The 15212-nt window shown below is 35.6% G+C and overlaps 1 protein-coding gene across 1 annotated transcript; it reads left to right on the top strand.

Annotated features, from left to right (window-relative positions):
• Positions 1-53: 53 nt before the first annotated feature.
• On the top strand, positions 54-8566 carry LOC125498871 (putative NAC domain-containing protein 94). The gene is made up of 2 exons (XM_057395678.1): positions 54-294; positions 7782-8566. The coding sequence occupies exons 1-2, from the start codon at positions 54-56 to the stop codon at positions 8111-8113; spliced, it is 573 nt and encodes a 190-aa protein (XP_057251661.1). The 3' UTR covers positions 8114-8566.
• The last annotated feature ends 6646 nt before the right edge of the window (positions 8567-15212 follow it).

Below are 15212 nucleotides of genomic sequence, written 5' to 3'. Positions count from 1 at the left end.
TTAACCACTATACTTTATTTTCTTGACCGTGCACTTTTGCTAGTAATCCGTCCATGGAGAGAAATACAGACAGGAGCATGGAAGAAAACCATGGTAATGCTATTGTTGGGTCCTCTAATCAAAATTTAAGTGCGAGTGAAATTTTGAGGCGTTATTCACTCGGCTACAGATTTAATCCTCTTGATCAAGAACTCATCCTTGGTTATCTTCTACGCAAAATCAAGGGCTTATCTTTACCCACCAATCTCATGCATGAAGTTGACATTTATCTTCATACTCCTGAACACCTTACTGGTACGTACTATTTACTTCTTTTTCCTATTACTTTTCTTAAGTTTTGATGAAATATAAGAAACTATGCTTTTGTTGTATTATTCTTGAATTTTTTTTGCCATGATTATAATTGTTATATATGTTTTTTTTACTGGTACGTACAACTTACTTTTTTTTTCCTACTAATTTTCCTAAGTTTTAATGGAATAAATTTGCTTATGTTAGTATTATTCTTGAATTTTTCTGCCATGATTATAATTGTTATATCTTGTTTTGTTTCAAGAAACTTTGCTTTTGTTGTTATTATTCTTGAATTTAAACATACGTACTACTATTTTTTCTACTACATACTCTTCCTAAGTTTCAACTTTTAATGAAACTTTGCTTTGTTGATATTATTCTTGAATTTTTCGCTATGATTGTAATTGTTGTAGGTTTTTTTTTTTACTGTTGATGATTAGAACGCTTGATGGGATTGTTCCTTTTTGTTGGTATTATTGTTTCTTTTTTAGTATTTAGCATCAATGCAATGATAAGAATTTGTTTTAATTTCTTCTTCAATTTCAAGAAAATAAACTTTGTTTTTGTTATTATTTATTCATGAATTTAACTACCTTACTGATACGTGCTAATACTTTTTTTCTACTACTTTTCCTAAGTTTTAACTTTTAATGAAACTTTACTTTTGTTGATATTATTCTTGAATTTTTTTTGTTATGATTATAATTGTTATATGTTTTTTTTTCTGTTGAATATGGGATTGTTTTTTTTTTGTTGGTATTATTTGTTAGGAAATAGGGTGTTTTAGGTTGATTAATGCAGAACAAATTAATTAAAATAATAAAGGTGAAAAAAGAATAAAGATGAACAAACAAAGAGCACAAGGATTTATGTGGTTCAATCAAATTAGACCTACGTACCTACGTACACAGTTGGGGATTAGAGCTTCTTCACTATAATGGAGAAAAGAGAATAATTACAAGGAATCCTAAAATTACTAGAGGCTAAAAGTATTTCAAAAGTTTTATGTTAAATAATCAACACCAGGATGCCCTTTTATTACATAAAGAACCTCGTACAAAATTCTAAAAAATATCTCAAAACGAAAAACCGAAACCGCGTAATTAAAAGCTAAGCCGCCTGATGGGATCAGGTGCCATTCGCCCGATCAGGCGATCGAATTCCTCAAGCCACTAACGCCGGGCCCGATCGGGCGACGGATGCTCGATCGTAATTCGTGATAAGCTTTTTCAAAGCTATTCCCACTGCTTCGGAATCTTAGTCTTCATAGGTGGTGGTACTAAAAGCTGGGGAAATCCTCTTGCAAAGGTCCAAAACTAAGGGTGGTCCTGCGAAAATCGATTTTGACGAGTTCAAGACACCAAACTTAACAAATCTCCACCTTGACTTGAAACCGATCAAACAAGGTAACTCCACCTTGAACTAAGAAGTGATGCTCACCCAAAAAAAACCATAGAACCTCCACCTTAAATAAAATTCCATAAACCTACCCATTGCAGGCAATCCAGAGAACGAACATCTTCTATAATTGGGTACTGATGCGTCTTCGCACACAAAACTCCGTATACAAAACCATCACATGGCCTAGATTGAGTGTATAAGGTCACCAACGTCAAGCATGCTTCCTCAAATTGACCAAACTCTCTTCAAACACTTCTTCATCTCAACAACGAACTCAGAGGCAATTCTAGAAAATTAAATGATAACAATAATTTCTAAATTGCAAGTACTTAATCAAAACACAAAAGCACCAAATTTGAGATAAGAAATAGCATAACTAGATTAAAAAATCTAATGCATAACCAAGATTGCTAATTTATTACAAACTCAAAAGCAATCTATCATAGACTCCAAAAAAGAAAAACCACACGGTTTCTCGTTTTACCAAGAGATCTCAAAAGGGAACCAAACATAAAGAGATCGTAGAAACCGCAGCCCCAAATCTTGTAACCCTAAAGTGCAAGATCATCATCAAGAACGACGTTGGCAATATTTGCAGGTTGATCCTCATTAGACCTTTCTCCATTTTTCTTCTTTATTTTCAACACTCAGATTTGATATGACCCTTCACATGACAATAGTTACATATTTTACCAGAATTCTTTCCACCATGAACAACCAAAGCATTTGTGTGAGCAAAATTATTAGATTTATTAATCGATTTATTGTCAATTAAATCTCTATTAGTTAAGGCATCCTTAACATCCTGCAAATTCAAATCATATCTACCATATAATAAGGTATCTCGAAAATGCTTATACAAAGGTGGTAAAGAGCACAACAACCTAGTAGCCATATCCTCATCATCGATGTTTTGCAAATCCATATTATAGAGAAGAATTCTTCTAAATGAGACTCAAACGGGTTACCTTCTTTTAGACAGAGATCATGAATTCTAGATTTTAGTAGTAGACGGTTGGTCACAGACTTTGTCATATAAAGTGACTCCAACTCCAACCACAAACCCGCAGTAGTCGTCTCTTTGGCAACCTCTCACAAAACTTCATTAGACAAACTTGAATGAATCGTCGAGAGTGCCTTCAAATCCATATCCTCCCACTGATCATCCGTCATACCCTAATGCTTTTTGGATGCACCTACAAGAGCCTTGTAACAACCACTTTGAACTAGGATGGCTTCATCTTTAATTGCCATGTGCCAAAGTTTACTTGCCTATCAAATTTCTCAATATCGAATTTCATTGACATAATCAAAAATCAAACTCGTCCTATAAACACCTTAGATCTTAAACAACCAAACTCTTGATATATACCAGTTTGTTAAGAAACAGGGTGTTGTAGTTTGATTAATGCGGAACAAAATCAATGAAATAATAAAGGTGAGAAAACAATAAAGATGAACAAACAAAGAACACAAAGATATTACGTGGTTCAGTCAAATTAGACCTACGTCTACATGTGCGAGATTAGAGCTTCTTCACTATAATGGAGAAAAACCAAAGAGAATAATTACAAGGAGTCCTAAAATTACTAGAGGCTAAAAGGGTTCCAAAAGTTGTGTGTTAAATAATGAACACGAGGAAGCCCTTTTATAACATAAGGAATCCCGCACAAAACCCTAAAAGATATCTCAAAACGAAAAATCAAAACTGCGTAAGCCATCCACCCAATCGGGCGATCAAATTCCTCAAGCCACTGACGTCGCAGGCTCGATAGGGCAACGCCCCCTGTCGTAATTTACGACGGACGCTGGACGCATGATCGGGCGGGCCTGCGGAAACCGATTCTGACGAGTTCAGGCACCAAACTTAACATTATTGATTCTTATTTTAGATTTTAACATCAATGCAACGATAATCATGTATGTTTTAATTTCTTGTTTAGTTTCAAGAATTTTTGCTTTTGTTATTATTATTCTTGAATTTATCTACCTTACTGGGTAGGTACTATTTTTTTCTACTATTTTTTTTAGGGGATTCTACTACTTTTCGTAAGTTTTAATGAAACTTTGCTTTTGTTGTTATTAATGTTTGACTTTTTTGCCATGAATAATTGTTAGTTGATTATTATCGCGCTCAACCGGATTGTTTCTTTTTTAGTATTTAACATCAATATTGTAAGTTCTATTGACTATCAATCTAGAAATAATATCAAACAATAATAGAATATCAAATAATAAAGCAAGGAAAGAACACACCAGAAATTTTACGTGGAAACCCAAGAACTGGGAGAAAAACCACGAATCTGCACTAGGAATCGATGAATATTCAAGAAAGATTACAAAAAGCACTCCAAGAACTCTCTCTATTGCTTTTTCTCTCTCTAATATGTGTTTAAAGATGAAGAATAATGATAACATAATTAGGGTTTATATTTATACCCTCATTATACCAAAAACCGGAAAAAAATAGGCTTTGCGGTTCGACACCCCCGCGCGCTCGACAACCCCGGCCGGACAGAACCCCGTCAGTTTTGTCAGTTCTTCGTAAAATCGTCATAACTTTCTCGTTTCTCACCGGAATTGGACATATGACCTATCATTGGAAAGCTCTCGGAACAAGCTATCACCTCCACTTTGAATCACCTCAAAATCATTTATAGATTGAAAGATATACCCATTCAAAGTTAGCCTTATGTCCCAAATGACGTTTTCCTTCTACGCAACCTCATCTCCACACCCATACACCTCCATGAGCTTCATATCATGCATATACCCAACAATCTCCCACTTGGAGATGTGTAAGTGAAGAAAACTTCATACCTTCATCATCCTCTCATTCATCACAACTCCTACAACACAACTCCCACTGCAAAAGCAATCTCTAGTCGTGTCCAAACCATGACATACATCAAGCATCCATGACAACATCTCCTCACACAAGGAAACTAACTTGAAGTTTGCACCAACTCCAATTCAAAAGACATCAAAGTCTACACCGATTTTGATTCTTAATCACTAACCTCCAAATCATTGCACCATCACTCCATGAACCTACACACCCTCCTACCCCGGAGGTCGGATCACCTTAGAGACAAGCACAACCAAATGAAGATCCCTTCCTCAACAACTAAAGAAGACAAATACTTCCTCTCCAACCAAAGAAGCACATTGAAGTCTCATCAAACTTCAATAAAACCAATTAGCACCTAAGCCAAAGAAGCTTCTCATTGTTCTGAAAACAAACTCACATTGCTCCCACTCGAACAATACACCCTTTGTTCCACTTAGGATTTCCGGCACATCATGCTTGTGTGCCGTCTTCACCTTGTTCGCTTACCGGTCAATTTGCCACCGGGATACCGCTTCACCACGGTTCTCATCCCTTAGCCCACTATCGATAGTTTTCGACCAAACGACACTTACATGAAGTTCTCATCCCAATCCGGGCCCTTCACTGTGCTCCCATGGTGTAAAGTGTTCCAGTCCTTGTCCCACGAGCTATGATATTGCTCCTTGACAATTTTCCAAGAACTACCATCAAACACAACTTGTAACCGATGTAGCAAGTTGGGCTACGATATCAAGTTTTCTTCAACCTTGGGAGAACTTGACATTCTTCAACTCCAACGAGCCACCATGAGTGAGTTTCACACTCACATCACCTTTCCCTGACTTCCACTGCCTTGCCATCGCAAGGTAGACCTTTTCAAGTTTTTCGGATTTGAAATTCCGAACAACTCCCTGCATGGTGAGGAATGATGAGAAGAACCCGAATCCAACCCATGATCCCGAGCACCCAACCAACTCTTCTGATCATCCATGCTTACAATCAAAGCATCGAATCGTACTCCGAAATCAAGTTAGTTGATGCTCTTCTTCATCATCACTTTCTTGAACCTTCTTCTTCCCTTTCCCATTCTCTTTCCTAGGACAATCTCTCTTATATGTCCTTCATTACCACACCCCAGCAAGTAACACTAGCCCTGCCTTTTGACTTACTCCGATCCCCCTTTGACTCCAATTTTCCCTGAAAGTTCCTCCCTTTTCCCCCTCTCCCTTCATGCACTGTATGCTCCAGATGATTCTCCACTCTCTTCCTTCGAATGCTCTCACTCAAAATCAGATCACGGACAACATCATAAACCAATTTCTCTTTACCAGAGGAATTACTAACAGCAGTTACAACAGTTTCCCAAGCAGTAGGTAAAGAGGACAACAAAATTAGGGCTTTCACTTCATCCTCAAAGGCAATATTAACCGAAGATAACTGACTTATTAATGAATTAAATTCATTAATATGTTCAGCAGCAGAACTACCATTATTCATCTCTAAACCAAACAAACGGCGCATCAGATATACCTTATTCATTGCAGAGGGCTTTTCATACATATCTGACAGTGCTTTGATCAATCCAGCCGTTGTTTTGATATCCTTGACATTGAACGCCACAGTCCGAGCCAATGTCAAACGCACCACCGCTAGTGCCTGTCTGTCCAGTACTTTCCACTTAGCCTCCTCCATTCAGCAGGCTTTTCAGACAAAGGTTGATACAGATTTTTCTGATATAAGATGTCTTCTTATTTGCATCTTCCAATATCCAAAATCTGTCCCATCAAACTTCTCAATTCTAATCTTTGAATCCTCCATTGTTAATTATTCTAGATCTAGACAATAATCAAACCTAGCTCTTGATACCACTTGTAAGTTCTATTGACTATCAATCTAGAAATAATATCAAACAATAATAGAATATCAAATAATAAAGCAAGGAAAGAACACACCAGAATTTTACGTGGAAACCCAAGAACTGGGAGAAAACACGAATCTGCACTAGGAATCGATGAATTTCAAGAAAGATTACAAAGAACTCAAGACTCTCTCTAATGCTTTTTCTCTCTCAATATGTGTTTAAAGATGAAGAATATGAATAAACATAATTAGGGTTTATATTTATACCCTCATTAATACCAAAAACCGGAAAAATAGGCTTTGCGGTTCGACACCCCGCGGCCGCGCTCGACAACCCGGCGGACAGAACCCGTCAGTTTTGTCAGTTCTTCGTAAAATCGTCATAACTTTCTCGTTTCTCACGCGGAATTGGACATATGACCTATCATTGGAAAGCTCTCGGAACAAGCTATCACCTCCACTTTGAATCACCTCAAAATCATTTTATAGATTGAAAGATATACCCATTCAAAGTTAGCCTTATGTCCCAAATGACGTTTCCTTCTACGCAACCTCATCTCCACACCCATACACCTCCATGAGCTTCATATCATGCCATATACCCAACAAATATATGCAACGATAGTCATATGTTTTAGTTTTAAGAAAACTCTGATTATTATTGTTTTCCTGCTTTGTTTATTCTGAGTCATTAATTATACTTGCACATTGGGATTTTTTTTATTATATATATATTTATATTTTTTAGTATCCTACTTGTAAAGTTGTAGTATTAAAGTTTCTTGCTCGGATTATTTTGAGGCTGTGAATTGTGATTAATGACATTCATCCACGAGGCGATTGTCACTTTTTTTTCCCCTTAACATGAATCACTATTAATATTTTATTTGGCGAATGGAATAATTATGGGTTAATTTAATATTTTTAGTTTCAAGAAAGCTCGTTAAAGAAAATAAATACAGTACCTTTTCATAATTCTAATAATATACATTGTACTCTGTTTTGGGTTTTATTTGTTTTCTTTTTTAAAAAACTATATTCTGTCATATTCTAGATAACCCTTACTTCATGTTGACCGATTACTGTAAAATAATTCGTGTTTTTGTATTGATTAACCTAATTTATTTTCGTAGAGCTAATTCTTTTCGATGAATTATTGAGATATTGGATTTGTGACCATTTAAAACAAGCTAAGTTTACCCAGTTGATGAATCTGTATGTAACATTAGTTGACCAATTATTTTCTGCATTACTAGTAATTCGTAAGTATTCAGTTGAATATGTAACATTAATTAGTGGACGACCAATCAATTTTGTGTATTATGTTAATCTAATCATACTATATATTTTACTGACATATTATAATTTATTTTGCATGTATTAGTAAATTATGAAGCACAAGGTGATAAAGAGTGGTATTTCTTTACACCAAGAGACAAAAAATACAAAAATGGGAGGCGTCCAAATAGAAGGGCTGAAGATGGATATTGGAAAGCAACAGGAGCTGATAAGACTATTAAGAAAGATGATGGTCGAGAAATTGGATTCAGGCAAAAATTGGTTTACTACAGAGGAAATGCTCCTAAGGGTGTTAAGACTAGCTGGATGATGTATGAATTTAGGGTCAATGGTCCTTCCCTGCTAGATTCTTCTCTCAAATGGAAAAGAGATATGGTACGCTATGATTCCTTTTTTTCTTCTTCTTTTTACTTTTTTTTATCTTTCTAACTCGTTTATACTTTTTACTATTCGATACATGCGTATCTCGTTGAAAATTAGAGGAATGTTATAAGAAGATTTTTTTTATAAAGTTACTATCATATAATTTTGAGATTTTCAAGTACGTCATATATCTGATATAATCTTTTAAAAGTTCGAAGGAGTTTGACTATTACTTTTGTGAATTTTTTCACTTATGTGTTTATGATTTTATTCTAATGTTTTTTCTTTATGCGAATGGCAGCTGTTGGACTATGTCCTATGTAAAATCTACCAAAAAGTCCAAAAGGATGAATCAAGGAAAAGGTCACGAAAAAAACAAAAAACTGAGCCAGTAGAAATTGATGAAGGAAACAACTCGTCTGCTGAAGAGGAAGCAAACAACAGCAACGACACCACCAACGCCAACGCCAACGCCAACAACAACGGCGACATCAACCAGCCATCAAATGATAACATGACCGGCCATGTTGAGCACACTATGAATCAGCCATCAAATAAGGCTATGATCGTCTATGATTTCAATGAGCTAATGAATAATACCAGAACCAACTACGTTCAGCGCAAAATCAACCAGACATCAAACCATACTATGACCAGCTATGGTGAGCACAACGACATCGGCTGTAATGGGTTTGTACAAGACTATAATGTTAGGATCAGCATGCAGAATTGTGCCCCCCACTCAAGCTCGTTGAGTAAACTTCTCAATGAAAACGACGACGATCTGGTGAACTGGTCGTCACTTATTATGCAGGCTTTGTCGAGCTACCAGCCCGGTTACGACACTCGTAACTTTACTGCTATTACTGATCAGCAGCAGCAGCCGCCGCCGCAGCAGCCGCCTTGTTTCCCGAGTAACAAGTATAATTATCCTGCAGCTCCTAGCTAAGATAGTGATTAGGTTAGTTATACTCTATTATATAATTAATATAAACAGTACTTTTAGTTGACAGTTTAAAAGTTATATTGATATACTTTGGCGTAAGCCCTTCAAATACCTATAATATACCCTAATTTAGAACTAGTGATTATGATAATCAAATTGCATATGCTTGCTTGATGCTTTCTTCTTCCTCTTGTATAGGTAATTGATTGAATTTCTTGGCTAATAATGTGAGTTCTAGTGATATATATGAAAGAGAATATAATCATATATGGTTGAGTGAAAATTGAATATAGGGTCTGGATTATTGGATTAATGGGGTTTAGGGGGGATTTGATGGTCATATAATATTATTGTTGTATAGTTTGTCAAAAGATAAAATTTGTGCAAACATGTACCTGGATTTGTGGGAATCTGCCCTTTATCTGTGAAACCCAAAAACTCTATCAACCTGTTGACACTTTTGTTGACTATTGGATTTGCCATGTGATACACAAAATTCAATCACTCAACATAATTATGAGGCAATAATTTCAAATTATGTTCAAGTTTAATTTAACCTACTCACTAGAAGATCTCCTTCCTCAATCTAATCATTTTATAGCCTACCTCAACCAAAATTGAAACATCGTCAATTTGATTGATAATAACCTTAGTTCCTATCATTTTCTTTAATTTGAAATTACATCAAGAAAAATTGTGGGTAACTACTCAAAGTAAACTTACAAATTTACCAAAAATGTCTTAGCCTAATAGTTAAGATTGAGGTGCGTGCTGTGAACGATAAGTCACAGGCTCGAATTCTCCCTCCTTTTCTTTGTACTTTGTACTGCCTTTGTGGCTCATATGGATAAAAAAAAAAAGTAAATAACTTAATTTTAGCCAAACTGTCAAAACTCTAAACATTTTGTTAAATATTACTCTCTCAAACTTTTCCAAAGTGAATCCTCCCTCCATAATTAATCACAACATTATATTTTCCATATTTGGACACGGAACTTTTGAGTACTTTGATATCCACGTGAATTAACTAAAAAACTCGTTATGTTTTTATTCTTCCAAGATAATTAATGAAGGCAAAAAAAAAAAAAAAACTCTAATGTAAATGCTAGATTTTATTCCCTAAAAAGAAAATTCCGTATTTTCTTCACTGAAGGTAGTTTCCAGATTTTTAGAAACAAAATAAACATATACAATATCATCGGTGATGTCGCACACACATCACATGCAAAATATACTACTATATATTAATTGCAACACTTCAAGATATGGACTTATAATAATTTTTATTATTTCTCAGTCCACCATTATATGCCACACCTTTATCGAAAATAATGAAACAATAGCTAAGGAGACACTCTTATAAAGTGTAACCTGTTTTGGTCGTGTAAAGAAACTTGATTATCTAAATTAAATGAAAACGAATGGAGTACAATACTTACAATACAAGGAAAAAGAACAAGGAAAAAACAAAGAGTTGATTGTTTAATAGTTGAGACTTAAGAGAAGGGATGTGTATAAGAGTGAGACAGAGGTAAAAGAGGTAATGGTAGGATCCTTACTTATTAATGGTTGCTATGAAATTTTCATTTAGGTAAACATGAAAATTATGTTTAGACTACTCATAAAGGAATACTAGTTTTTTATGCACACGATGCGTGCGATGGTATTTTTGGGCATAACTGTTACTGAATATCGAAATAAAATCATGTAAAGAGGAGATAAATACTGCTAATCAAGATTGATATGGATCGAGGTTCATGCCAAATCACGTACAGAGGAGCCAAGATAAATATAATTTGTTTTTATGATTTTATGTAATATTGTTGTTTCACTTATAGCTAACTGAGTATGATTAACGTTAGTTGTTTGTAAATAGCCAAAAAAAAAAATATAGCCAATAGCAACAAAGCCACCTGTATACAAGTAACAAACTCACATAATTTTATCCACCTAGCCATATGACTATCAATTCCACCTACCATATACTATTCGTCTCATATACCCATATGACTGATGTATCTCCCTTTTATCCAATCTTCCACATTTTCATCTTACCACCTACAACTTTATATTTTCCTTCCCTCAAAAAATTAGAACGACTCAGCTCCTTATCTTCACTATATTAATAAGCCAATTCTGATGTCAAAATTAACTCCTCAACACTCCATTTATTTTTAGGGTAATTTTGGCATCTGTTGTTGTTGGTCTTTTTAGTTTTTCATTTCGATCGGGTGGTAATGTTCAAAACGTTCGTGGGAACGTGGTTGAAATCGGAGTTTATTTGGTAGACGAATTAAATGGGGGCCTCAAATTTGAAGGTAATGTTTTACGTTTTATATTTCTAGTTTCATCCCGAAAATATAATTGTCAATAAAATTTCTCAAAGATCTGGTTACATTTTATTTGAACTTTTATTTATGAAGATGTTTTTTTAAGAAATTTATGGTTTGAGTTCTTGAATCATCCACTATTCCTTTTTCTTTTCCTTTGTTTTTTTAAGATTTCTTCTACTCCTTTTTCTTGATTTTTAATTATTCATACTTCTTCTAGCCCTTTTTCTGGGTTTTAAATTATTCATAAGAAATTCAGTAAAATCAATCGTTTTCATCAATTTCAATTTCACCATTTGTTTCGGCAAATTAGTGTAATTTCATTTTTAGTTTGATTTTTGTGTCATTGTTACTGTACTCGAAATTGATTTATGTTTTATGATGCCTTTTTTGTTACAAACATGTACTAGTTTTTCAAATAATTATTTCGAAATTTATACCATATAGTACAGACTTAAATTATTCATGTAATTTGAATACAAAAATTATTCTTTTTTTCAACTAATTTGAAATAACTTGCAAGACTGAAAATAATTATGTACCTTTCTTAGAAGTTCGCAGATCGCCAATGGACAAATGTGAATCTCCTCGTCAAAATCGTATGTTTTTCTTAGTTTGTAAGTTGTATATATTGACGTTGTAGTGTACTGATAATTTTTTTGAGTATGCAATTGTAAATGGTTCTTGTGCATGGAGTATGTAATTGCTAATGCATTTATAGTTTGTAATTGAATTTTCTTGTTTTTGTAAGCTTTCTCATTTGAGTGATTTGTATAACATGAATTATGCAATTTTATTGATTTCAGTTGACTTTTAATTGATTGTTACATATGTATTTCTGACAGTTTTTTTGAAGTCTGATTTTGGTTGAAATTAGTTTATAATTTAGAAAGAGAAGGGGGTAAAACAGTCTCTTCAAATGGGGACATCATGGCTTCCCCCTTCCCTTATATAATAGAGATAAGAAATTGAAGTGACTGATTATTACCTCAGGCCCTACCTAATTGTTTGCTCTATTCTTCTTTAGAGACAAAGTTTTATGCCTGATCGTTGACCGCAAAATATCATTAATCTACAAATAACAAAAGGGTTTTTACTTATTAACTTATAAAGCAAATTATTATAGTAGTTTTTTTTTTAAAAAGCCCCAATATTTACATCTATTTGGGAAATGACTTATATTGTAAAATATTACTATTGAAGTGGATAATTTTGGGGGATGACTATTAGGATAAGAAATCATATCTGAGCACTCTTCGACCTTCGTACCTTATGGCTACCTTTCACGAATTTCATGTAAGTACTTATTAGTTTTTTCTTGTTTAACGTTATTCTAAACTAGTGCACAGAGTTCAACAAGGAAAGCGCTAGTGGTTTATCATTGGATCAATAACCTAGGGTTAGCAAATGATAACCCAATCCAATAAGATCCATCCCAAAATATACCAAAAAAAGTGGGTTTGTGTTGAGATTCTGGACATGTTTAAGTAAATGGGTCGATGTGAAACCGATTTGAAAACAAAATGGGTTAGGTTCAAGTTTAAATTTTCAAAATGAAAGCAAACCGCCTAACCCATTTAATCCTAGAATGTATATTTAGACTTTAGTCATTAGGCTTTTCCTTTGTTTTAAAAATTTTGTGCCAAGCCCAATGCAATGTTTACAAAAGACAAACCCTAAAACAAACTTTCATTTTTTTTCTCACGCATGGCTACTTCACTAATTCACCTCTCCTTTCTCTCTCATCTCTTATTTATATTTCATCTATCTTCGTTCTTCGAAGAAGCTATGGATTGCTGGTTTATATTTTAAATTCTCACTTAATGTACTTCTTCAACATCTTGTTAAAATCATAAATTTTTGTTGAATCAAAGAATATGAGAAAGGAATTCGTTCAATTAGAAATTAACGTTCAAAAAATGAAATTGGAATGAATTTGCACAAGTCAAGCAGAAATTCGGAAAAAAAGAAGATATTACAAATATTATGAACAATATATGAAATTTGCGCAATCCAAGCAAAAGTCAAGCTGATATGAAGTGATTAAGTGAAGGAATTGCAAAAATTAAGTCAAAGCAAAACATAGAAATGCTTAACCCGTTTTTCACATAAACAAATTTTAAATAATAATGGAGACGTTCTCTCTCTAGACTCTCTCAAACCCTAACCTAAAAAAACACAAAACACAACCCCGCCGCACAGGCTCGCCGGAGGCCGGTCTGAGCGCCGCGCCGCTCCTCGGTCGCCGGCGAGCCCCCTGCTGTTAGTTTAGGTAGTTAGTTTCTCTCCTAGCCCTCTGTTTGCGCCCGTTCTCTCCACCACTGTTCGCTCCTTTCCCTCACCTGCGCCTCCCTCTTCGTTTCTCCCCCCTGTTTTGCGTCGGTCCCTCCGGGAATTGTGTTCCCCCCTCCGTGGATCGGGTTGCCGGTGCGTTCGATTTGTTTGTTCGTTTTTGGTTTTTTCTGTTTTCATCGCTTTTTTTCTCTTCGTCGCCTTTTGTTGCTCGTCGGTGCGTCCCCCTCCCCAGTTTCGCACCACCCACATCTTTAGTGCGTCGGTCTTCCCCTGTCCTTAGTTGTTCCCCGAGTCTGTGCGAGTCCACCCTCTCCCCTGTTTGATGTGTTCCCCTCCCCTGTTTACCCCTGTTTGTGGTCTGTTCTTTATCCCACCCCCGTTTGGGATCCGCTGTGTGGCGCTTAACACCCAACTTCCTTGGTCAGGAGTCTCCCCTCCCCGATCCCCCCCTCTTAAGGTGGTTAGTCTAAGTTTCCCCTTGTCCCCCTGGTTAGGTTTAAGTGTAGTCGCGTGTCCCTCCCCGTCCGTCCCCTGCTAGTGTTAGTTGGCGTCAGTGTATTTAGTGTGCCAAGGAAGCGTGTGCTGCAGGTTCTTGCCGGTGTTGTTTGCCGGCGTGGCTCTATGTGTCGGGTGGTCGTTAATGTTTTCATTATCTTCATGGTTGTTTGTTTAAGATTTGTTGTTTGTCGATCTTCTGGATTTGGGTTTGTCACTTTGGATCTTAGGATCCGTCAGTGGGGCGTAGTTCATCAATCTAACTCGCCCCAAATACTCGTGATGACTTCATGTGTCATCACACCTCAAAAACGCATCTTGTGGGAGGCCCCCCAACTTGATTTGTGGTAGGTGAAGACCTCCACCTCGTTTTTCGGGTTTCAGTCTAATGTGACTGATTTTCGAAGACCCTCGCAGCAGGGTCCGAAGTCACTCTCGAAAGTGACTTCTTTGTTCAGCAAATCAGGAGAATCCCAGGAGGCTCATCAAGGACCTTGGGATTTCGTGCCTAGTGGACAGGATCTACTAGCAGTTGTACGGCAATCTCTCTGTGAAGATCGTCAGAGTTGTGTCTTTCAACAGATTTTCTCTCACATCCACCTTCACTCCCCATCGCACAAGACAAACGTTCTTCGGACTGGATTTTTATTAGTTAGTGTTTATGTTAACTTGTTTTTCCGCGTTTTTGTAGTTTCCATAATGTCTGTTGTTTCTTGTTTCTGTTTAGTTTGGTTGTATTACCATTAGGTTGTATTCCCAATTTTCATTAATGCAAATTTCCTTGATGTCAAAAAAAAAAAAAAATTGAAATAAAAAATTTCAGGTTAAACAGGTCGGGTTCAAGTCAACTCAATTATAAATAAGTTAGCTATAGGTTGGAATTTTTAACTTGGTTTAGCAAAGTGGGTCGGTTTGGGAGTGTTGAACCGTTTATGTATACGGGTCAACTTGACCGAATTATTAGCCCTACAATAACCCTACCGGCCTCCAAGTTCCTTTTTTTTTTTTTTTTGCTACTCCAAGTGCAAGAAAAAGATACATAAGGATATATAAATATAAAAAAATTCTAAAGGAAAAAAGAAATTGAGTACATGGAATC

The sequence above is a fragment of the Beta vulgaris genome, chromosome 6, assembly GCF_026745355.1.
Source record: "Beta vulgaris subsp. vulgaris cultivar EL10 chromosome 6, EL10.2, whole genome shotgun sequence".
Lineage (NCBI taxonomy): Eukaryota > Viridiplantae > Streptophyta > Magnoliopsida > Caryophyllales > Amaranthaceae > Beta > Beta vulgaris.
This window is presented reverse-complemented; position numbering and strand designations above follow the sequence as displayed.

What these genes read in the sequence shown, in the direction of transcription:
- LOC125498871 (XM_057395678.1), top strand. Translation starts at nt 54, where the DNA reads ATGGAGAGAAATACAGACAGGAGCATGGAAGAAAACCATGGTAATGCT. An exon ending in TACTCCTGAACACCTTACTG is followed by an intron (nt 295 to 7,781) that starts GTACGTACTATT and finishes TAAATTATGAAG; the next exon opens with CACAAGGTGATAAAGAGTGG.